We start from the raw sequence: 23586 nt of genomic DNA, 5'->3' as shown, positions 1-23586 counted from the left end.
TTCACATATATAGACCAACACAATAAGATACATACATACAAAATATATGTTTATATACAGTACAAGGCATTTCTAATTCAAATGCAGATCTAATTGCACTGCTGTTTTTTATAGCATGGAAAACAGAATGAAAGGCCTGAAAGCAACCTGAAAATTCTGGAGAACAAAACCACAGATTCACTATGAGTTCTACTTTGTCAAAAAGTACAGAAATCTCCAGTGAAACTCTACAGATAACAGCATCTTACATGTTACCATTGTATTGACATGTGACTGCTATTTCTTAGCTTGAATCTCTGTTACCAGAGTAAACTGGGAAATTACTTCATTCAAGTTGTGCCTCAGAGGACTCACACACATTCTAACATGTTATATACATGAAAAATGATTTGGGTAACCCACTTGAAAATTCTAAAAAACTTAAATATTGCTTCAAGTGGGGGTTGGGGGGGCGGGGGGGGAAGAAAGACTGATCCAAGAGGCTACCTGCAATGAATGCAGCCCTGTCACCCTCAGAGGGACTTGACACAGGAAAAAAAAGACACACCCTATGGACTATCAGCAAGTGGCAGCAGGAGTCTTGCAGATAGGAAAAAAAGGTCATACCTACCCTCCTTACTCTGTCATACTGTTTTTATCATACCGTTTGACTGTTCTGGGGTTTATTTCTTTTCACACACAACCAGTTAACCCAAAAAATAATCAAAACAAAATACAAGATGTTAGAACAGAACAGTTCTATGAGCAGTTGGTAACTGCATTTCACATCTGACTAGTTGTTTCAAGGAATATTATCTGAGATTTCTAAATATGTACATTCACACCAGGCTTTACTTACTTTACTTGTGCTGCTTAAGGTACTGGACATGGAGTTGTCTAAATCCACAGTACCACAACTGTCCAGTGGACCTCTGGCTTTACTGCCCTGTAGAGATAAAGCACACCAGCAGTTAAGATCATGATATATGGGGCCTACTAAAAAGAGACTTGTGTAGCATAGTCAGAATCTGTAATTTTCAAAGACAGTATCAAATTTAATTTCCTGAAATGCCTAAGAATAGCCTTTGCCCCTGTAAGAAACAGGCTTAATTCAGGACAGTCACTGACATTTTAAAGGATCCTGTGGAATTAAGGAATTCTTATGGGCAATTATGTGCTTTCCATGATATGTACATAATCACATGTTGCACACATGTATTATAACTACTGTTAAAGTACCTTCTGTATTCCAAACAGGAAATTTTTACACTAGGTACTTCTTAACAAGATACAAAGAAATGAAAAGGTTATCTATTACAAAGGACTTAAAACCATATAAATTTAATACACAGCAAAATGTAATTTCTGGTATTATCATTTCAATGCCTACAAATCAGAAAGCATAATTATTTTATATCATCTGTTCAACAGTACTTTTCTATAATTTGTTCTACTAATGTTTTTATGTAACTACGAGAAATATCAAGAAACCTACTGATGGATTCTTATGTCCTAACACAGCTATGGAACTTGTATCTTCCTAAGCTTAAATGTTATTATTTTTTTAAGTTCTGAAGTTAAGGCCTACGTTCTCTTTGAACTGTTATTCCAGGTAAACTATAAAATGTTATTGTTATTCACAATAGTGACTATTCTCTCCTGGAAGCTCAGACAAAATGTTTTGTCTCAGATCTGATCAAAATCAAGAATTTCCATCAAAACAGCCATGACAGTGAAAATGTAACCAATATACAGCTGTGCTTGCCTGAAGACAGCTTAGGCCACTCAGGACAAACTGCCAAAAATTAGAACAGTAACTACTATAGTTAGTGTAACAACACTAACATTATGTTTCACATCCGGAACACACCCATAGCAGGATTTTATGGGGGTGAACTCTCGAAATGCTGGCTGGGAAGTAATGAGGGGAGATACTCAACTAAAAATCTTCTCTCTACACATAATTATAACAAGGTGAACATGATTTGCCACCATTTGTTTCATGGGAACAGGTTAGATACAATGTCCAAAATAAGCTTTTAAAGCCTTAGTTCTGTCACTACAAGTTGCACTTCTACGAGCCAATAAACTGTACTAGACCTTGCTTCAATTTAACTGTTTGCTGATGAGAAATGAGGATGCCCAATTTTTGTTCCTTAATATTTGTTATTTGACATTATCACAACTCTTTTTTTTTTTTTTTTTTTTTTTAAAGGGAGAATGCCTGATGTTTTTAATCCTTTGTCAAGCAAAGTCTTTCCAAGTCTCCTATTATTCTCCTCAGACTTTTTCCATGAGGTGCAAATCAAAGAATATTTGAAAGAAGACTCTATAGGTTTAAGTAGTTCTTAAACTTGATATCTGATTTGTCATCTTAACCACAGCAGTATACTTTCAGCAGATATTTTCAGCCATCTGTTCATGATAAACATTTTCCTATCACTTAGGAGATCAAGTTTTTCCCACCAATAGGTATTGCCAGACACTGTTTGCAAAGAATTTTACCTCATGTGATATTGCATAAATGCCTTCATATTCTTAGTCCCTTCTGAAGTTCTTTATACTCCTTGCCTTCTAATAATCTCTAGCATTTGAAAGTTCAGATGGCCCATTATTCATCAGTTCTGTGTTACTAATAAATACTATCTCATTAGGTATGCTTAATCAGTTCCCTACTCATTTCCTTCTACATAAAGAGAATTGAACAATTATAATTAATTTTTAAATTTTCTAAATCTGAAAGAGAAGTAAAACAATGGTTGCTTTTCATAAGTTCTTATGCTCGATGTCGTATTACTTTTTTGAGATGCCTATATATACTATTTCTTATCTAGAAAATAGTTCGCTTCTTCCAGGACTTGGTATGCTCTGTACCAAAGCCCTGCTTTGTTTTGTCTTCTAACATGTACACTCAAATATTTTTGTCATTGTACCTTTAATAACCACTTGGCTACCACCTGGAAGGATAATAAATATTACTTTTCTGTCATCCAAATAAATAAAACAATGAAATTACCTTCAGAGGCAATAAACATGAAGATACTTACACGTGATAAAATACTTTCAAATGATTCTGTCAGAGATCTTTTTGCTTTGTTCTTTAACATATCTAATCTGAATCTTGGAGCACTGCTGGACACCTCATTTACAGCATTCTCAGTAGAGGGTTGTGAAGTCTGCAAGTGTTTAAATACATAAATGTGAAATACTCAACAGCAGAGCAGAATCTCAGTAAACAGTCTGAAGACTTCTGTAACCTGAATCAATACTTTCTCCCAGTGTCCTTGGCTTTTCATGCCTTTTCTCTGCTGATACTTATATTGAAGTTTAACAAACTCTCCTAACATAAGACCTTAAAGCAAATGTGTTGAGTGTAGTAGCATGCTTCAGAAGAATTGCCATTTTGACAGGGATTTATGGCTGTGTTGACAATTTTTCTTTAATGCCAAAGTACAATTGTACAAATTCTAAATGTTTAACTGTAACAGGTTAGAGATTTCTGATGGATTTACTTTCCTTCAACTAAGAAATTAATTAAAATTGATGAAGCTCATAATTAACAAGAACTCTCCAGTGTCTCCATTATATTAAAATGCAGCTTTCTAAGGGCCAGGAAGATGTATAACAATCTAACTCTAGTGTTTCACCAGTAGAAACACTTCTACCTTAAAGCTAACAGTCTATTGAGAGTTTTGCTTTTTAAATAAATATTTAATTCCATTTTAGTGCTTGCGAAGACTAGTGTAGAGAATACAAAAGTAACATTACGATGCAAATATTACCATCCATACCTAACACTGCAGTAGAAACCAGAGCACAGTTTTCAATGTTATTTTTGAGGGTTCATCTTGAGGCTTCCAGGCAGTGTAGCCCCCTCTACCTGGCCCTAATTTCAGAGACCTGAATGCTTGATCTATGTAACTATTAGTACATCGGCAGCTGAATAGCACATCATCACCATCACCAAATAGTCCTGCCTAGATATAATTTTAAAGCATCCTATTTCCAGTATGACAAAGTTACAGGCTTCTGTATTGTCTTTTTACCTTCACTCGTCTTAACCTCAAAGGGCAAGTCAGATGCTGCCTGTTACATTGTTATGAAAAGACACTTATTTTGAAGGTAATTTTTGTTAAATAAGATCCATGTACTAGTATCACATTTCAGGTTTTTCCTCCTCTGATTTAAATACCAAAAAAAAAAAAAAAAAAAGCAATAAAAAACATGAATGTGAATACCTAAGCAGAAAATAAGGGAACAGGGAAATCAGGATGTCATGGGTTAATGATTGTTGAGACAAATAACACTGCCAGGGTACACGTTCAAAGGTATCTGCTATTACACAGCCCTGGAGATAAATTATCAGAGTAAATATAAAATGTTATGCTAAGACAAACGATGGACTTAGGGCAAGTCAACTCTGTTCTTAAAGCATTGGCATCTTTGCAAGTGTCAGATTAACCAATTTTGGTTCCAGGAACTGAGCAAACAGACTGCAGCAGGCCTTAGGAATTTTCAAATCACACTGAAGACGTATTAAGATATTATCTTTGTATATCCCTATTTCTAAGCCGTTCGTGACTGACAACTACTTGGTAATCAGCTGACACTAGACCCAATACAAATATTTCAGGTATGATGATAGAGGACCTCAGGCAATGTTTCTTTCTGTCATGCCTTAACTACGGTGTTTTTTTCTTAAAAACATATTTCTGGTGAGATGCCCAAGACAAGAAATCAGAGAACAAAATATGCAAAGCTTTTTTCCTGCTTTCTCAGGGAGGTCAATGATTAGCCAGTAAGCCATAAAAGCAGAAGAGATTAACAAAGTGAACAAATAGTAAAAGACGACTTGCTGCTATTTCGCCAATTTCTTCAGAGGTCTAATTACTCTCCATATATTCATTTGCTAGTTTATATCACAATGGAATTACTGGCCAGCAGTGGTGGTACAGCCAAGATTTTTAAGAGAGTCAAATAATTGGAACTGAAAGTTTCCAGAGAATGGGTGCTGACCCTCTTAAATACAGACCTCCTTGAGGTGCCTCAAGTTAGTTAGTCACAAGCCAAGGCATCCAAAATCATTAATTCCTTTTGTAAAATCATAACTGTGCTGTATATATAGCCAGTTAAACAGCACAGATGCAACCTGATACAGAATGAAAGGTAGCTCAGCTCTTTGGAAATGGATGACAGTCTGTACTGCTGTTTCTGCAGCAATCCTCCTCAGCTACTCCTCCTTGAGGCCACTTCAAATGTGCACACAAGAAATAACTTCCAGCTGTAGAGTAAATGTAACAGTCTTTATCAAGGATCAAATCCAATGTGTTGTCAGGACACTGAATCACACAGACAGCGGGATGGCAAATATCACAGATTAGCTGAGAGCAATTACAACTTCATTATATATTCTCTCACATACATTGAATTTTTATTGCAGTGAGAAGAAAGAAACAACCAAATTAGTGGTCTACCTTGTTTGCATCTTTGTCTCCTAGGTCTGAAATCAGACTGTACCAGGTACCTCAAAAATCTGAGATATGCCTGTTCTGGCGCATGACAAGAGCCTGTGAATCATAAGCAAAACCAGTGTTCACCACTGCCTACAGTTTGAAGTTCCAAAATGCCACTGATGGAAATTTGCCTTCAGAAAGATATAAAAATAGAATGCAAGATTTCTTCCTGGCTCCTCCTTACACGAACTAAAACTGAATGATTACTTACTTGTTTTGCTTCTCCAACATGAACATGGTCCTTCTGTTTTTCTTCATACATGTTTCTCAAAACAGAGATAACCAACTCATTCTCTTTTTGATCATTCCTTGGTCTTAATTTCTTTAATTGAAAACACCACAAGCACAGTAATTATACATTTATATAACAGTTAGCAAATACTTACTCTTCATTTTGTCACTGTCAATACGTTGTTAGCGTAAGAACAAGTTTAACTTGGTTAATGTTACTACTCCAGTCCACCAGAGGACACCAGTGTCCCAGGCAAAGCAGCAACACAGCCAGAGAAACAACTGACCTCACTTCATACATGACAGAATTCACATGAAAGATAAAGGACAGCTGTAAAGGTATCAAATTGCCACAAGCAAACAAAGACTTGAAAAAATATTTTTGCCAATTTGCTTTTGATGTAAAGAAAGCCAAACCACTGTAGTTCTGAGTTTGTAGCACACATGAAATACTGTCTTGCAGTTATGATGCACAATCCTTCTCTTATAATTCCTTCTCACTGGATGTTTAATTTTCAGGAAATGACATAGGTATTTTAAAAATTAGTGCACAAGGTGAACATATTTGTCTCTGCTGCATTCTATTTCGATCTGAATTATTTTAAGAGATGTTTTTAAAACAATTTATTATAGAATTGAATCCCAGAAACCTAACTTTTGAAAAGCATATGCTCTTTTAAGCCTATTGATATAATGCAGAGGAGACAGTATGAATTAGCTAGTGCCAGGGTAGCACATCAGATTAATAAAAATATCCTTAGAAAGATAGTTATCTTAAAATGCAAATCATGGTTACAACATATGGAGCTGTAAGAATGTGACAACTAAAATTTCAGGCAGTTCAACTCAAAAAATCAGCTGAAAAAGATAGGCAGGAGAGACTTAATTTACTGTTGGCTTTACCAAGTTAATTGTTTGCAGACTCTCACCAGAAGCAATTAACAGTTTCCTGTGGCTACTAGAAGCTTTAGACCATTAGAATGAGTGCAGAATACTAAAAGGCAACAGTGCCAGCTAGCTACTGTATATTAAGAAATTACTTAGCTCATGGAAACGCTCCCACAGAGTAACTTCCAAATTTGGTATGGATGATAAACTGCCACATGGAAACACACAAAGAGACTGAAATGACTCAAGAGAGGAAGGAAATGTTATTTTTTAAAAAGTCTGAAATTTCCTAATCTTCAATAGTGGGCCAAGCCCAATGGCGTTTCCTACAATGTTCATCATCCATCTTAAATCCAGCTATGCTTTCCTCTGTGCTAAAATGGATTTCATTCAGAAGATAGAAAGTTAATTTTTTTTAGTTAGTTTAACAAATATTAAGATCTAGGATAAATTTTAGGCAGGAAATTTTCTGATCTAGGAATGTTACAGTAATTTGTTTTGGTCAAAGTAACAGTTGAATGTTCTCACAGTACAAGTTACTGCCTTCACTCACAAAAAAATGTGTTCAGTTTTATCAGTGAGAAGTCAACATTTTCACGGAAAACAAGTAGTATTAGGGAAAAAAATGAGTAAAATAAGCCATTTTCATCAAAAGATAAGTTTTTAACAGCTCTAGAAAAATAATTATATTGAAATTAAAGCACAAGGTGATTAATAGTCTTATAAATAAAGATAAGGAATAATTCACAAAAAAATGAAAATAAATCTGGTGCTTCACACCGACGTTAGCAAAAAATATCAATTACTTCAAAATCTTGTAGGAAACAAAGTGCTTACCTTAACCTCTTCAAAAACAGAGGCTTGCTCCTGATTATTTAGTGTTGTTAGATGTTTTTGTAGTTCTAGTTTAGTCTTAGAAGGGTGTAACCCTACAAAGAGGAACAAAAAAGAACAAATCATGGGGTCAAATTTGTCAGATTTAATCAATCCCATAAATATGCACAATTTAAGCCAAAGAGCGTCAGTTATTTGAGCTGACCCATTGCACTGATTTCATAACAGAGCATTAGAAAGAATTCCAAGTTAATTTAAAGCTACTACTGAATTCATGTCTTTAAAATGAGGGACATGAACTCTGCAACGAGGAGATTTACTGAGCACAGACCAGGATTATACTCTTAGCTGAAGATTCCATTATCACACAAGATAAAATAGAACCACAATCTACTGCATTTTAGCAGACTGCTTTTTTGGTGGTTTATGCAGTACTGCTTGCATTTTGCTTGTGGTATAAATCTAATTTCCACTGATTTTCTCCAATTTCTATGCCTTGGCCTCTTCTGAAAAAGAGTAAATTTATTGCATGTTAGTGAAATTCTTGCTTTGCCTTTTGCTGAAAACACTTACTGACAGTCTAAAGCAGACTACCCTCTCATTCAGATTATTTTTTTTTTCTCTCATCCTGGATTAAATTCCTTTCCTCTATTTTCTGTGGAAAAACAGCAAATCATCAGCAGTATTTTGTACTTCAATTTCCGATTATGGCATTTCTCCTTCAGAAGTAGATGATACGATTAACCAGATGACATGATCAAAGGCATTAAGAATCATTTGCCTTTAAGAAAATCTGTGTTTATACAGCTAACAGAGCCAAGCTAGCTGCAATTCAGTAATATTTAGATTCTTAATTAGTTTTCAAAAATTCAACTAAAATACAAGAAAGGAGCTTAACTGCTGTTAGAAAATTCTTACTACCTTACAGATAACTTGACATTGCAGTCCTCTAAATAAAAAGACTGCTTTTCAACCCTCCATCCCAAGTCCCAAGCTCTTTTTAACCATTCATTCTCTTAGAGTTTCACATATAAGATTGCCCCCAATAAAATTCTTAGAAAAAAATATTCGACCAGAAAGTTCTTCAAACCTCACCTTCTATCTTTTCACAAAGTTTATGCAAGCTTTGCATAGGACATCCTTCACAGAGCTGGAGCTGTGCCTTGGAAGTTTGTTGCACAGCAGCTACAGTGAAAGCCTGTTTCAATGTCATCATGATTTCATCAACCTGGAAAGAATAGAGTGTAAAAGAACAGAATTTCATTTCTCCACTGAGCTTCTGTTTTCCTTAACACAAACAGTCTTTTAGAATGATACTGCCACTTGTTTGGGAACGTGCTTATGATTAAAAAGAAAAGTTGTTTCTGTGGCGTTTCTGCATACAAACAAGCAAGACAAAACTCATTGTGAAGTCATATCTCTTCCAGGCCACCCAATTTTATTATTGTGGTCTAATAAAAGATACTACCTCTATCTAGAAACCTTTTCTTCTCTGTGATAAAAAAGCTTACTGCAGTTGTGACGCACTGGCCTGACCTAGAGCACAGTAGTGTAGTCCTGATTTTCTGAACAGGTACATTATGAAAAAACCCTCTTTCAAAAAGAGGCAAATAGTCCAACTTAGTTTGTGCAATGAAAGGAAGTTTTATTGTATTTTAAAGGGGATTTTGACTTCTGCCTTCGAAAAAAATTAAAAGTTCCATTTGCAGTCTGCTATATTAGTTACATTTTTAAAATAAATTTCTGAGTGGAGCAAGATTCAAAGACATTCAACAAAACACAGAGCATGGAGCAACAGAAGACTTTTAGGGCCTAATATTCTATTAGGCTCTTCTCTTTCACTTACCAGTGCTTCATCTGTACACTGAAACACATAGCAAACAAAGTGGAAGCCTCCATTTTCTGAAGACTCTCTGCAGATGAACCCGAAGTGATCCACATGTCTAATTCCCTAGCATAAAAACAACAGTAATGAAGCAGTCATATTTACTTTCATTGTTCTGCACCTGTATTTTTTCCAGTAACAAAAGCATGAAACGCCCAACAGCATTACAAATCGGTCACATATCTGTTACAGCTACACTGAAGTCATCTGGCCATTAAAAATCTATTCTGTTATAGAACATATTACTTCATGAATCTTAAATTTCACTTTAGACAGAGGTTGTTTGTTCATTTTGTTGTTGGTTTGTTCTTTTAAATGGCTATATAAAAACATTATATAATATATAATGTTTTTATATAATATATAATAATATATATATATCTATCTCCACTGGAAAAAAATTACAGGGATGAATAAATACTATTCAAGATGTATTTTACTCAATATTGGAAATAGCAGGGGACAAAAGTCTGCTCTGTTTTTCTTCCCTTACTGCTTAAGTGGTCAACAACTGCTTTAAATTTGTAAGAGCAAATCAAAGCAATAGTGAAAAATAGATGAAAAAAAAAAAAAGTTAATCCAAAGAAAAGCTTGGCTAGGTAAAAAATGAGAATAGTTAAATATGTAACTTTAAGATCACTCCTCATTCATTTATCCTAAAAGGCATGCAAATTCAGGCACAATCTACTTGCAACAGTAGATAAAGAGTAGACCCTAGTAAGATGCAAAGAAAGTTTTTTAATTGCTGGGAATTTTTTTTCTTTTATGAAAAGACTTTCAGATGAGTAGAGTTAGGTGATCCCAGAGCACGTCTCCTCAGTGCACCATTCTTGGTTAAAAAACAAAACAAAACAAACCTTATGATGATGAATTACATGCACAGTGGTAGAGCCTGTTTACAGAAATTCAATTACACTCAGCACCATCTTACTACCTTCTAGCTGTCATGGCACAACAATATGAAAATCAGGTAAAGAGAGGCAATAAACTGTTGTATCAAAAATCATAATGATAAACCACAGTAAATCAGAAATTTCAGTGAAATTTAAACAATCTGAAGATGATGAGCAGGACTTTTTTGTCGTTTTTTTTGCTTTTCCTCGTTAACACAGCAAGAATCACTGAATATTCTCTGTGATTTCATCATGAAGAAAATAACAACAAAAAAGCATTTAGAAAGCATAAAAAGTGAATACTTCTATAAAACAGAATGGCCAGGTATCACAAAAAAGAACACACTATAGCATCAGGTACCTTTAAGCAATCCAAACAATGTTGTCTTATTGTTTGAGATACTAACAATAAACCTTCAGAGCATGCCAGCTGAATGAAGGAAAATGATTTAACGTATATGGAGATATCTGGTTTGTGTGAGTGTGACAATTACATATAGATAACAAAGGGTTTATTACACAAACATCAGGCACTAATACGCCATAAGAACAAAAAGATGAGGACATTCAAATGATGTAAAGCCTACAGCTTCTTCAACTCTAGCTCCATTGGATGTCCAGGCTAAGCATTTCAGTAGGCAGCTATATGGTAAAGCAAGAAAAGGCTGATGAAACCCACAGACTCCCTCACTCCATCATCCACATCAGACACGTGTACAGAACACGCTGAGACCCCTCTCTAACCTCCCAGTTCACGTTTCTTTTTCTGAAAGCCCATTTCTTCTCCTGAACACCCAACTACTATGGTGGAGGAAGCCCAGCTGGGATCATGGCCCTGCCCACAAAACCGCAATGTACCAGGAGCTGGCAAATGCTCTTAGCTGTTTCAGATTAGCTAATTCAGATACTGTCCCAGGACCACATACTTCTTTCTGCCATTCAATACCTCACTGACAGATTGGGCATTCTGGAAATTAAGTACTGATTCTGTTCTCCCTTATAATTTAGCTCCAGTGCCTTCAATAAAAGATTATTAAAAGTTCTTGTATGATCAAGGTGAGTCCGTAAGATCGTTCTGTCAAGTCTTGTGAAATATGCATACTTGGGGGAAAAGCCCTCTGTACCCCAATACCAACATTTGCCCAACTGACATAACATCTGCCCGGCAGCACATTCTTCAAACAGGAGAGAAGAATTCAATGAGAATCTCACTCTTACTGCCCCGAGGAGCACAATTGTCCGCTGACCTTCAGGGCAAGTCACAAAGTTTACCTATCTAGCTCCTGCCTAAGGAGACGCCCTAAGGGAACATGAGGATAAAGATTTTTCTGTGATCAAGGAGTTCTCTTCAAAGCTTTTGATCTGACAGCATGCAAACTACTTAGTTAACTCTGAAATTTTCAGAATAGGTACCTCTATGTTTAGTGATGAAAGCTATCCTCATGAAATTAAAAACCAAAGTCATTTATGAAAAAACCTACAACAAACCAACCCAATCCAAAAAAGCTAGAAGCAAATAACAGCAAATCATATTCCTTACATTTAAAAATGGATATATTACCCACTGCAAAAAGAAAAAAGGTTTTGCCCCAGCATCATTAAGACGAGAACCCGTGATGCACTGAATAGACCTGCACTGTACAAGTAAGCCAAGTGTAAAATAGTTCCTAGGGCAAGAAAGAGTGGCAAAGTTCACATCCTGGTATACTAGGTCTTATTCCCATCCAAGCCCTGCAGTACAAACAAGCACTGCATTGGTTTAATTCAAGGTGAATTTTTAGTTAAATTAGTGGGAACACCCATTCCTCAATAAATGTAAGTTTATTTATATAATCATAGTTCAGGTTAATTTCTCAGAGGTTTAAACTAAAATGATCTCTAACAGGTTTTAAAGGAATTAAATGCTCTCTAAGGACTCTATCCTAGTTTAATGAATTAAATTCAATTTCTCCATTCACTTAAACTGAATCAAATCTGATATACAGACTAACTAAATACAAATAATGCCCTGCTGGACAGAAAATGGCTAGTGAAAGACAAATCCCTGCATCATGACACTGGTTAGTTAAAACAAAGTATCTGGTCTATGAAATGTCTTTATGAACAGTCATTTCAGTCTGCAGGTTGATATTTGAGCAATTCTCAAAGGAGGGTCCTCTGCTCCTGTACACAGGACCCACCAGCAGTTAGTGCAGCTGACCGTACGGGAGTGCTGCAATTGCCCAAGCTGTCCCATGTCCTTGATGTGATGGTGGCTATTCTGCACTCACACCGCTGAGCCACTGCAGTAGCTGAGTGTGAATCACATGCCTGTGTAACCTACACAATGCCATTACTGCATCTTTACATGTGTAAGTTGCATCCCTTTCAAAACATCACCGCTTGAAATAAGTCATTAGATAAATTGCTCCCTCACATAATCAGTCAGAGTCACGAAAATGAGGCAGGACAGGGAAGCAAACTCTGTGGCATAAGGAACAGGGACTAATAGTGAATGAGGAGGCTCTGAAACATGCTTGTCCTCAGTGCATCACCCACATTACCTCTGCATGGTAGAGGGTTGTCTTCTTTTACACACATGCAACTTACACTCTTGAAAAAAATGTATTTTTGAAGTATTTTTCAGATAACTCCTACATATTGTTTTTCTCCTTTCATTATCACTTCTTGAAAAATATGGCTCAGAGAATCCCAGATTTGCACAACTGTGAATCACGTCTGCTGGAATCTCAAACCAGAGCTGACCAGGGTGTTCCTTCGAGCTCATATTATTCATCCACCACACACAGAAGTGAGTCTTTATCTCAGAAATTACAATGCAAAGCATGAGAAAAGAAAAATTACTGATTAACTAGCAACTTGTCAATAGCAATTACTGAAACTGCTGGGTGAGAATCCATTTGAAATACTAGGAGAGAGGAATACATGAGCATTCACAAGTGGAGAATATTTAAACAAAAAAAGAGAGAAAGAATACACTGCAATCTTACCTGAGAACAAAAGGATATTTCTTTAAAGCTTTTTTCAATTGCTACTTTTTTTGTGTCAGGACTGATAAGGTAAACTTCAGACTGGCCAATCTAAAAAGAGCAAAATAAACAGCAAGATGATAACAAGTAATATTACACTTCCTTTTGTCTCACTATAAAAATGTTTCCTGGACATAAATATCGATTTTTTTTTCTACCTGTATATTTAGACCAATTAGTGTATTATTACCAGAGAAAGAGAGAATACCGAAACAACATTGATTTGGCATTCAGAGCTCTGCACATTACTGAACTGAAATTTAGTTTCACATTTGAGACAAGAGACTGAGAATAGTGTTTAATTAGATGAGAGTAATATTATACTACAAGTAGCTTACTTTGCACTGAGAAAATATACTCACACTCCCTCTTCTCATTTTCTGCAGTCTTAGCACATACCACATTCCCAAAAACTACTTAATCAAATTGTCGTAAAATTTAAATCCAATTGTGTGGCTCCACCTGTATTCCACCTAATTATTTTCAGGAGTTTATTTAAGACACACACAGCATTTAATTTAAAGGTTTTAGCTCAAACTATACAGATGAGTTTACTGGAGTGTATTTTCTAAATTAATTTAATCTGTAGACGATTTATACAGCAGTGACCCAAAAGCTGATGTTAACTTTTAATGGGCAAAGGACATTTCTAAGGTGAAACTATTGTTTTCAATTTTTCAGCTTCTGGCAACATCTTTGTAACATTTTAACAGATAAAATTTAAATTCCTTGTAAGTTTCTAGTCCTTAGCAGACTTTCTGATGTGCAAGTCTCATATCAGATTTTAGGGAAGATGGGTGGAATCTGGATCCATTCATGAGAGCATGACTTACACAAACCCAATGAAGCTTCAACCACTACCAAATCCCAAAAGATGCACATAAAAACATCAGCAGCACCAATATACCTGTAATTTCTTAAGGAAGAGGGAAGGGGGGAATCCTGTGTGTGAATGGAAGTGAGATGTTCCATCTCTGTGTACCTAAAAATGGTCCTATGCATTCACCTTCTACCTCTTCTTTCACTTCAACCAGTTACAATGATTTTCCCCAACTCCCTGTTGGTTTCCTTGTCTTGTACCCGGGGCTGACCTCACACATGTTCATGGTGTTATTTCTTCCAGCATCTGCTCAGCAGCCTCCTCCTGCTGGCTGCTGCCTTCCCCTCCCTGCAGCAAGAGGCTCCTTCTTAGGTCAGCCCCACATACTCCTTTCACACTTGATCCCAGGGTAGCAGGAATCATTTGAAGCCAACTGAATGAGGGGGGAAGAAAACATACACCCCCTCCTCCCCTCCCTGCCCCCCCAAAATACAGCCAGGAGAAAAGCCTAAAAATAATAACACCCCCCCCCAAATCCTAAGAAATTGGCTAGGAGAGCAGTTCTTCAAAAAGAGATATCAAAATCAGGACTGTCTGAACCAGGTGAGGAGATACCTCATACACCAACCAACCTCTGCTGCAGTCCTGAGGAAAATCCAAGTAAGAGCTTTAACTGAGAAAATACAAACCAATTTTTCCCTCTGGATATAAAGTTACTTTTAAGCATTTTACTTGTAGCCACACAGAAATTGATGAGCAAAGGTGAAGACCTGTGCACGCTGCATACATACTGTTACTCAGAACTTGCGGAACACAGGGGACAGCTAACGAACAAACAACTCTGCCACGAGCTGCTAGCTTGTGGATACCAGAGGCACAAACCACAGCTAGTTCAATTCCTTATATTCAGATAAATTTAGATTGGCTGAATGGCAAAAGAATACAACTAGGCATACTAAACAATATTTTCCCAGGCAAAAAGCAACCAAAGATAGAAAGCCAGCTCAGCAGAGACCCACGATTTGGAAATGACCCTGTCAGCACCGATGTTATATTCAGGCTGAAGCTGCATGTGTCTTTGAGAACTGTTGCGCCTATTTAATATTAAAATGCCCTCACTGAAATAAGAGAATCTGGACCTAAGCAGTCCATCTATAATTCTCCCTATATCTAAAATTCATGCCATGAATTAATAACGAAGTCAGTGTTTGTTTAAAAATTAGGCATTATTATAGAGGGCATCTATATTTTGTGTGAAATATGTGCTCAGGGGAAGAAGGTAAACATGGAATAGTTTTTTGTGGAGCACAAAATTTCTCTCCACATTCTTTTACTTTTCTCTCTGATGCCAGCCCGCCATGACTAAACAGAAGTTACCTTTACCTGATTTAAAAACACTCCTCTTTGTGTGCCACTTTTTACAAACATAACACTTTGGCAATTCTTCTTAAAGCAGCACTTCTGTTTCCCCTTCTCCAAAAAAACTTCTATAACTGCATCCACTCCACTGTTACTGTCCCTAAAAACTCTGAGCCCCAACAACAGCAGACAGATGCAAGATGACCTTATGATAGCCAGCCATCGCAGTATCAGCTCCAGGCTTGCATTATGTTCATAAGATATATAAAATATGTTATATAGAAGATATATAAAATATGTTACATAACTTATCTATCATGAGGGCTGTAAAAGGAACAAATAACACATTCCTTACATGTTTCTCAGATCTTGAAAAATACTTTTGCTGCTCACCTATCAAGGCAAAGGCATTGCTAGCCACACAAGAGCAGGACAGGAGTGGAGGCAGGCATGGAGTAGCCTAGGAAGTTACTACACTGCTCCATCATTACACAGACATGTTAGCAGCAGGAACACGTTCATGAATTGCACTGCTTATCATGGGACATAAAATCTATAGCCCCCAGTCATAGTTTGGTCCTTCTGCTCTAGTTACAGGTAGCTCATTCACCCGGAAACTTATTTTTGCTGTTACTAGTTAAGTGTAATTGTACATACCATTTTGCAATTGTATAACTACCTACTAACTTGCTGTGGTTTTCTAAAAGCTGTCTTTAGAAGCCCAATGTTTCAGGTAGTGCTGTTTTAAACTATTTGATACAAACTTATTTTGACTATGTAAAACAATTTACATTGACTGGTAAGGCAAGTTTAAGTTAAACTCTGGTAACTGCAATTATCAAAGTTATGAAAGAAGTAATTGCCATCTGTCAGAACATCTGCTTTGGTGTTTGCCACTCCAAACTTGAAGATGTGAAAACACCACCAAGAGTTGCAAATCTTGCTTTACCGTAAACAACATTGTCCGGTTTTCTGCAATGTCTGTTGGCTGCACAACACTGTGTCCATAGATAAGTTGACTTTTTAGGTTCAGTGAAATTGCATCTTCTTCAAAAGACCTGACAAAGCTGTTACTCCTATGGCTTCCCTCTTGAAAATCCTTCTTAAAAGCAAAGGAACGAAGCCCGGGCTGAGAAAAGGATTTCCTAATTGGCCTTTTCTCCTCCTCTTCACTGACCAAGGGCTGGAAGACAGCCCGAAATTTGTTGCTGAAAGAGAAGCCTCCAAAGTTATTGGCAGTTTCATGTTGTTGGGACGATGAGTTGAAATCTGATTTTTTTGTATAACTTGCACGATTAAATTTCTCGATGCATTCATCTATGAGTGCTGGAGGTGCATTTTTATGTGCTACTGTCACCCGTCCACAGAACAGCACCTCAAACTTTTTAGCAAAAGGGTCTTCAACATCTGAGAGATTATTTTGAAACTCTTCTTGACGAGCAATCTTCCCAGCTTGTCGAATAGAGCTTATGATCTCAGGCACCTACAGGAGGGGAAAAAATATACATAACATTAGATTTGGTGCTTTATGACAAACAAATTGCAACACTAAGAGGTGCTCCCTGATATTATTTTTCTGGAATGGCCAATTTGGTTTTGCTTTCTGGAAGACCAGTTGAAGTGATCTTGTATCTGTCCAACAGACACATTATAGAAGTTAAACACTGACTAGATTAATTGCTCACTTGTCTCCCTGCCAGGAGTTCACCATCATCAACACTTTGTCAAAAGAGCCTCATGCCTTGTAATGCTCTCTTTTCAGTAAAACTTTTGCACCTGAGGTATAACACAACAAATTCAAACTCAAAGTGAAAGATAAAAATACTTCAGAAAGTGTAAGAGAAGGTACAGATTAGTTAATAGGGAAAGTTATTTAATCTCTGTTATTTTTCACTCCCCTCTCTTACTCACGCATTCATATAATGTAATTAATGAGTCTCTTGTAAATTTGTTTTCACCTTCATAATACCATATTACATTGCTATGGTAGTTTGATGTTTGGAGGTTTTCTTAACTGTAAATAGCTGTGGTTTTTAAAGAAACATATTAATTATTTTAGATCTATCCTAGATGACACTTTCAAATATTACTTTCACATACAGTATCACTTGCAGGGGATCTTATAAGAAAGCAGTCTGCTACAGCCCACAGATGTTGTAATTATAAACAAAACCTAAACTGCCATCTGATATATTTTAAGTAACAGTAAACAGTCACAGTTTCTGATATGGTTATAAGGTAGGAACATCTGCTGAACTGCTGCAAGGCCGATGATTGGTTACATCCCACTGCTCTGATTGGCCTAGGAGATTATGGCAGCAGCAGAGGCTGCAGAAGAACCTTAATGACAAATGCAGGGCCACCGTCTATAATTACAACAGATAATTCTGCCAACTTCTTAATTTCCCCAAATTACTTTGAGAAAAATCCATGCTAAGTGTGTCGGTTTCCTGACAAAACAAATTTCTTCTGTCAAGCATCAACTGGAGCTTGCTCACTTATAAGTATTTGGTTGCGGATAATGTAGTAAGAAGCGTGGGAGCAGCAGACTAAAACAGCAACCCAGAAGAACCATCTCCCCTGTAAGACAAAGCATCCCTAAACCTAAAGAATGCTTCAGAGACATGACTTATCTTTTTCAGACATTTCTATGTTTGAAATGATAAAGCATAATGCAATAATGTACATAAACCACCGCAGGAAACAGCAAAGGACTTAGAGGGGAAAAAAAAGGTTGAACAGTGAAAACTGAATATTTATATTCAGGGTGCTCATAAAGACCTCAGTAGCATTCTTTTTATAGACAAGGAAGCACTGATATATAGAGATAGATGGATGGATGGATATATACACACACACACACATGTGCAGAGCTAGTGGATTTAAGAAGATAAGTAACAGATTACAAAATAAATAAATGGGACAACTCAGGAAGCATTACTTCATCCTTGACCACAAGGCATGACTCATCAACTAATCACTTAGCGAAGACAATGGGGGAGAGAAAAAAAGCAGGGTCATGACTGTCATGACTGCAGGAGTCTCTTCTCAGCTGTCACGAATCAGTCAGAAAGCCTTGGGTTTGGGCAGCTTTGTGCCTAACTTTTTAATCATATACAAGAAGAACATAAGGGTATAATGAATCTTTATTACCTCAAACGATGCGTTTGCTCAACAGTGAGCTCAAGGTTCACCTCAGTTTTACTGACCTAATACTCCTTCAGAGAACCAATTTTTAGTCACATAACAGAAGGATTACAGCGAAACATAAAATCTCTACCCAACCACTTTAGCATTTTCTAATAAACACATTTTACTCTTGTGGGAGTGTCTAGATTCAACAACCATAGGCAATTTTTTTTCGAGTTGCCCAAAATAAATGCAGAGACCTGCGATCCCACCTCTGCTTTTGCTGAGGCTGCACAGGCGACAACGAAGGAATGAGGTATTTTCTGGGAAATGTTCACTTTGTTAAAGGCAGAGACATGAGCTCTCACCCAGGCAGAGTGCCTCTATCTCAAGCAGGATTAAGCTCCCCCAGCACCACCCATGCTGATGACTATAAGGAGAGTTTCCAGAGGGGCAGGTGCTGCAAGGGTTACAGCTGAGCTAAAGCCTGGGCAAGGCATTAAGGATCCATCACAGAGGTACCATTATTGAATTTGATTTCTTTAATGTTTTTAGTTATCAAACACCTTGGACACTAACAAAATTGCTATCTAGCAGTGGCTGGACTTTACATACAGACAATAGTTAAAGACACCACATCACACAGAATAACTTTGCAGTAGTTAACAATCTTCATGTTTGAGGAGACCTAGCAGACCAGTTGATGAAAACCAAGAGGATTATTTATTTATTTGCACACTTGCTAAGGCTTGAATTATGTCATTTATAAGTAACAGCTGGCATCCATGCTACACTTACTGAAAAACAGACTCCTCTGTGCCTGCTTATTAACCTAAAAAAATTCACAGCCTGTTAATATCATTTTATTACTTCTGATTAGGCAATCGATGCAGCATTGCTCTAGCAGAAGCAGCAAATCACCACCTCACTTTCCTGTAACCCTTACATATGTTAAAGATTAATCTCTTTTCATTAGTAAAGACAAGATGCCGTGAGGAATGAGAAAAAAAACAAAATACAAAATATAGTTTCCCTGGAACTATTCTTGGCCTGATCAAGATTTGTGCTCTTTTCATCTACCTGTACTGCTCCAGGCCTTTTATGCAAGTATCTGGAAATGAAGAATCCGCATGCTCCTGTTCCTCTAACTGTGGCGCTCTCAGCAAACAGACCTGGATGCTGAGTACATGAAGATCAAGTAAACATTAGTTTAAAAACAAAAAAATATCTGTGAAATGTAAATAAATATATTTATTTCAAATTCTTAAAATAAACAATGTAGGCTTTATCCTTGCAAATGTTTATTAACCACAGATGTAATTTTTCCAGATTAAGCAGCATGACACTGGGCAAACAGTAACCACATCTCTTTGCAAATCTCCAGCAATTAATTAAGATGTAAACTGAATCAGGTTTTATGGCTCTTCAGTTTGTATCAAAAAGCAGCAGGGATCAAGTTACTGCTGAATTAAGTTAATGTTGCTTGGAGTTTTTTAAAGATTGTGGGGTCCTTTGTGAACATAAGAAAACCTCTTTTTTATTGTAAGGGTGGCCCCATGCTGGCACAGGTTGTCCAGAGAGGTTGCAGAGTCTTCATCCTTGTAGATACGCAAACTCTGACTGGACACAGCCTTGAGCAACCTGGTCTAGGTGACCCTGCTTTGAGCTGAACTAGATGACCTTCAGAGGTCCCATCTTACCTCAGCTTGGTGAGTTAGATACCAACATCTATACAGACCTACAGGTAATTGTGTCTACTAATCTGAATTTGCTAAGACACTGGGGGAGGACTGTTATACATATGTGTGATTTCTTCCTGCCACACAAATTCTCTTTTCTAGCATACTTCTATTCTTAACTGTTGTCTGACTTGTTTCTCAGTATAAATATATAATTAGTGGATAAAGATTATTTTTGTAATCAGAAAAACAACTGCTGATGACCTAAAATTATTTCCCTAAAACCACAAAACTAAGTATAGAACAACAGTGTAAGCAACGATGAAACTTTACCAAACACAGAACATAACCTTTTCATCACTCACTCTGGGTCAAACAGGACTGGTGAACAGAAGACAAAACTGAAATGTATTAGGAAAAGTTTTTGCATTTAGAGTGTCTGAATTAGATACAGAAAAATAAGATGTATTTATAACCATTAAAACTAACCCTGGTCTGTTTTGGGTTTTTTTGGTGGTTTTTTTTGTTTTGTTTTGTTTTTTAAGTATACCATGTTATTTCTGCCATGATGAGAATGTTTATTTTGTAGAGACAAAGCAGGGAACCAAAATGCTGAGTATTCTTGTAAGCTGACTCTTGGGTAATCAAGCAAAACACAAACCAACACCTAGAATTTCCTAATGTTTGTTGGTCTGTTACTAGATAAACAGCTACAGCTTCTACACCATGCACCAAATCATGAGAGAAGGCAATAATTTTTAAACATGCACAGGTTTCCTAGATCTGAAGAACAAGGAACAGCTCTTCCCCTTAGCAAAAAGGGAAACTGCAGATGCATTTTTTCCCCATGGAACCCAGAAGTCACCCTGTAGATTTACATACAAACATGCAGTGAGATGTCAATGTCTTTAGCCTATCAGTGGATTTGAGAAAGAGTGAGAAACTATTTTAATGAAAAAGGCCCAGCAACAGCTGAGCACAGCAGCTGCCTTTTGGTAAACAAGATCTGACTAAAAAAAGATGCCCTGTTTCTTTAATACACAGTAGGTAGAAAAGCAAAGCGTGCCACAGAAAAAAGAACTGTTAACACATCAACTGGCCAGGACTAGGGAAAAAAAAAAGTGGGATCCCGGTTAATGCCTAGTCTATACTGACACTATTCAAGTTAGAATTAGGTATGCTGCATTTAAATCTTCTAAGGAGGACATTGGCTCTATTGTGTAAACCTGATACTTTGTATAAACAATGCAGGCCTTGCCAACAACTATGCCCTTGAAGAGAAGCTAAAAGATTGGTAAGAGGGGAACATCCTGCCCCAAAAGGAGCCAAAGGCTGGATGATTACCTGAGAAGCATTAAGTCAACAAAAATCTGTGGCAACTAGGGGAAAGGTAAAGGCAGCAGGGGGAGATTGCAACCACTGACTCAATTCAAGATCAAAAAGACTTGCCCCCCCTTGCCTGTAAGGAGCATACATGCTAATTTACATAGCAAGTGAGGCTAATTTAAATATAACTAATTAACAAGGGACAAACTGATAAGAAACTAACCAATGGTCATTACAGTGAATGTGTATTTGTGTAGTTTGAAGTGTATAAATACACTGAAGTTCTTTTGTGCAGTGTGCTAGCTTTGTGGAATTACCACCTAACACCCACCTCTGCACAGACAAGAAGTAAAAGAAACCTTGACCCTGTGTGTATTGGCTTGTATACCAGGTTAAAGAACCCTTCTTTTGAGATAACAGGATGATTTATGAGTTTAGATGCTACCTACAGTATAAACCTACCAGTTTATACCTACCAGTCCCTTCATAAGCCTTCAGGTCAGTGAAGGACTCAAGTACAGGCTTAACAATTTCAAGAGAGTAGGTGGTTTTGTTTAATATAAGACAGACCTGTGTTGTTAGGAACTGGTCTTATACAATAGACTCCATAAATTCTTGGAGACTGAAGACCATTAGGGTCAGATCTCGAGTTGAACCTCAGAAGGTCTCACACCACCCTGGCTGGAATAGAGCCTTAAAAATCTTTCACAAAGCTCTTGAAACAAATAGATGCTTTGATTAAGTGAGTTTCGCCTGCCTACTCAAGTACGAGAGGATATCTGAATTATTTTTAAGTGTTTTTACTTGCCTTTTTTCCTGACCATACCAGGCTCAATATAATATGCCAAGTAGTATAAAATACTGTTTGCTGTTAATACCTTTCATTCTCTATTTTACTAGAGTGCTGCTACAGGAAAAAGAGAGTCCACAGCTAAATATCTTGGGAGAAGCCATTTATCAGGACACATAGCAATATTTTTGTCACCAATAAGGTACTTAGTAAAAGTGCTTTGTAAAAGTAAAAAGAACAGAAGAAATGAAAATAATTTTTGAGACATACACAACATATTCAAAAAGATGATACAGCAAAGTATTTATTTGCATTTTTAAAAGACTGCATAAAATCCTTAATTTCAGTAGTTTGATATGTACTAAAAAGCAGCTGGTCTGTTTTCAGCACATTCTAGCAGAAGAGCTGTGCAGTAACAAAACAGATCAATGCTTCCTGTCTTTATCACTCCTTAAACCCACAGTGGTGGTCAACCGACTGTTTTAAACAGTTTTCTCCACTCAATGGATTTAAAGTTTGGCATTTTTGATCTAAAGCATTTGAATTTATACATTTCACTGTTTTGGGGTTTTTTTTACATCAAGATACTGCACAATTTCTCCTTTCAGAATCACAGAATAATTTAATTTGGATGTGATCTCTGACAGTGCAGCCCCCCACATAAAGCAAAGTAAACTTTCAAGCTAGATCCAACTTCAAACTCAGAAAGGACACTGGGGGTCACATCCTGCTGAGTTCCAAGTAACCCCAATGACAGGGACTGCACAACCTCCTCTTCCCCACAAGAAACCTACTGCTGCCAGAAAAAGAAGGGCAAGACACAATCAGCTGAGACTTCTTTTGTGAGAAGTCTTGCCCACTAGTTTGACCAAAGAACAAACTAAAAACTTCTAACACAAAACCGCAGTCTTTAGTCTCTCACTGAAGTAAAAAAAAAAAAGTTTTAAAAGTGACAGAATTTCCTTAATCCTCAACATTAGTAGAAATTCAAGGTAGAAAAGAGCAACAAAATTTTCAAGTTAATTTCCATTTCAGTGAAAAACCTTTTATATTCAGGTCTTACCTCAAGTGTCTTCCCAGAGCTTTTTCTTCTATTATCTGGCTTGGAGACTGCTCTACAGCCTCCTACACCTCACTGACTTTTTCCAGTCATTAACTTCAATTCTCATTTTCCAAATTTTCACCCCTTGATTCCTAATCAACAGTTCTATGGAGTACTTTATTAGCTTTC

General features: G+C 36.9%; 1 protein-coding gene across 10 annotated transcripts in view; it reads right to left on the bottom strand.

Moving 5' to 3' along the window:
* Positions 1-23586, bottom strand: part of TBC1D1 (TBC1 domain family member 1) — a 114118-nt gene that overhangs the window by 44486 nt on the left and 46046 nt on the right. For all 10 annotated transcript variants that reach the window (XM_074822321.1, XM_074822316.1, XM_074822315.1 and 7 more), the window contains 8 exons: positions 16381-16914; positions 13214-13303; positions 9292-9396; positions 8541-8673; positions 7449-7540; positions 5704-5814; positions 3027-3155; positions 839-925 (listed from right to left, as the gene is read on the bottom strand). In XM_074822321.1, the coding sequence (XP_074678422.1) occupies positions 839-925; positions 3027-3155; positions 5704-5814; positions 7449-7540; positions 8541-8673; positions 9292-9396; positions 13214-13303; positions 16381-16914 (1281 nt within the window). The remainder of the gene's footprint in view (positions 1-838; positions 926-3026; positions 3156-5703; positions 5815-7448; positions 7541-8540; positions 8674-9291; positions 9397-13213; positions 13304-16380; positions 16915-23586) is intronic.

The sequence above is a fragment of the Strix aluco genome, chromosome 4 (genome assembly GCF_031877795.1).
Source record: "Strix aluco isolate bStrAlu1 chromosome 4, bStrAlu1.hap1, whole genome shotgun sequence".
NCBI lineage: Eukaryota > Metazoa > Chordata > Aves > Strigiformes > Strigidae > Strix > Strix aluco.
This window is presented reverse-complemented; position numbering and strand designations above follow the sequence as displayed.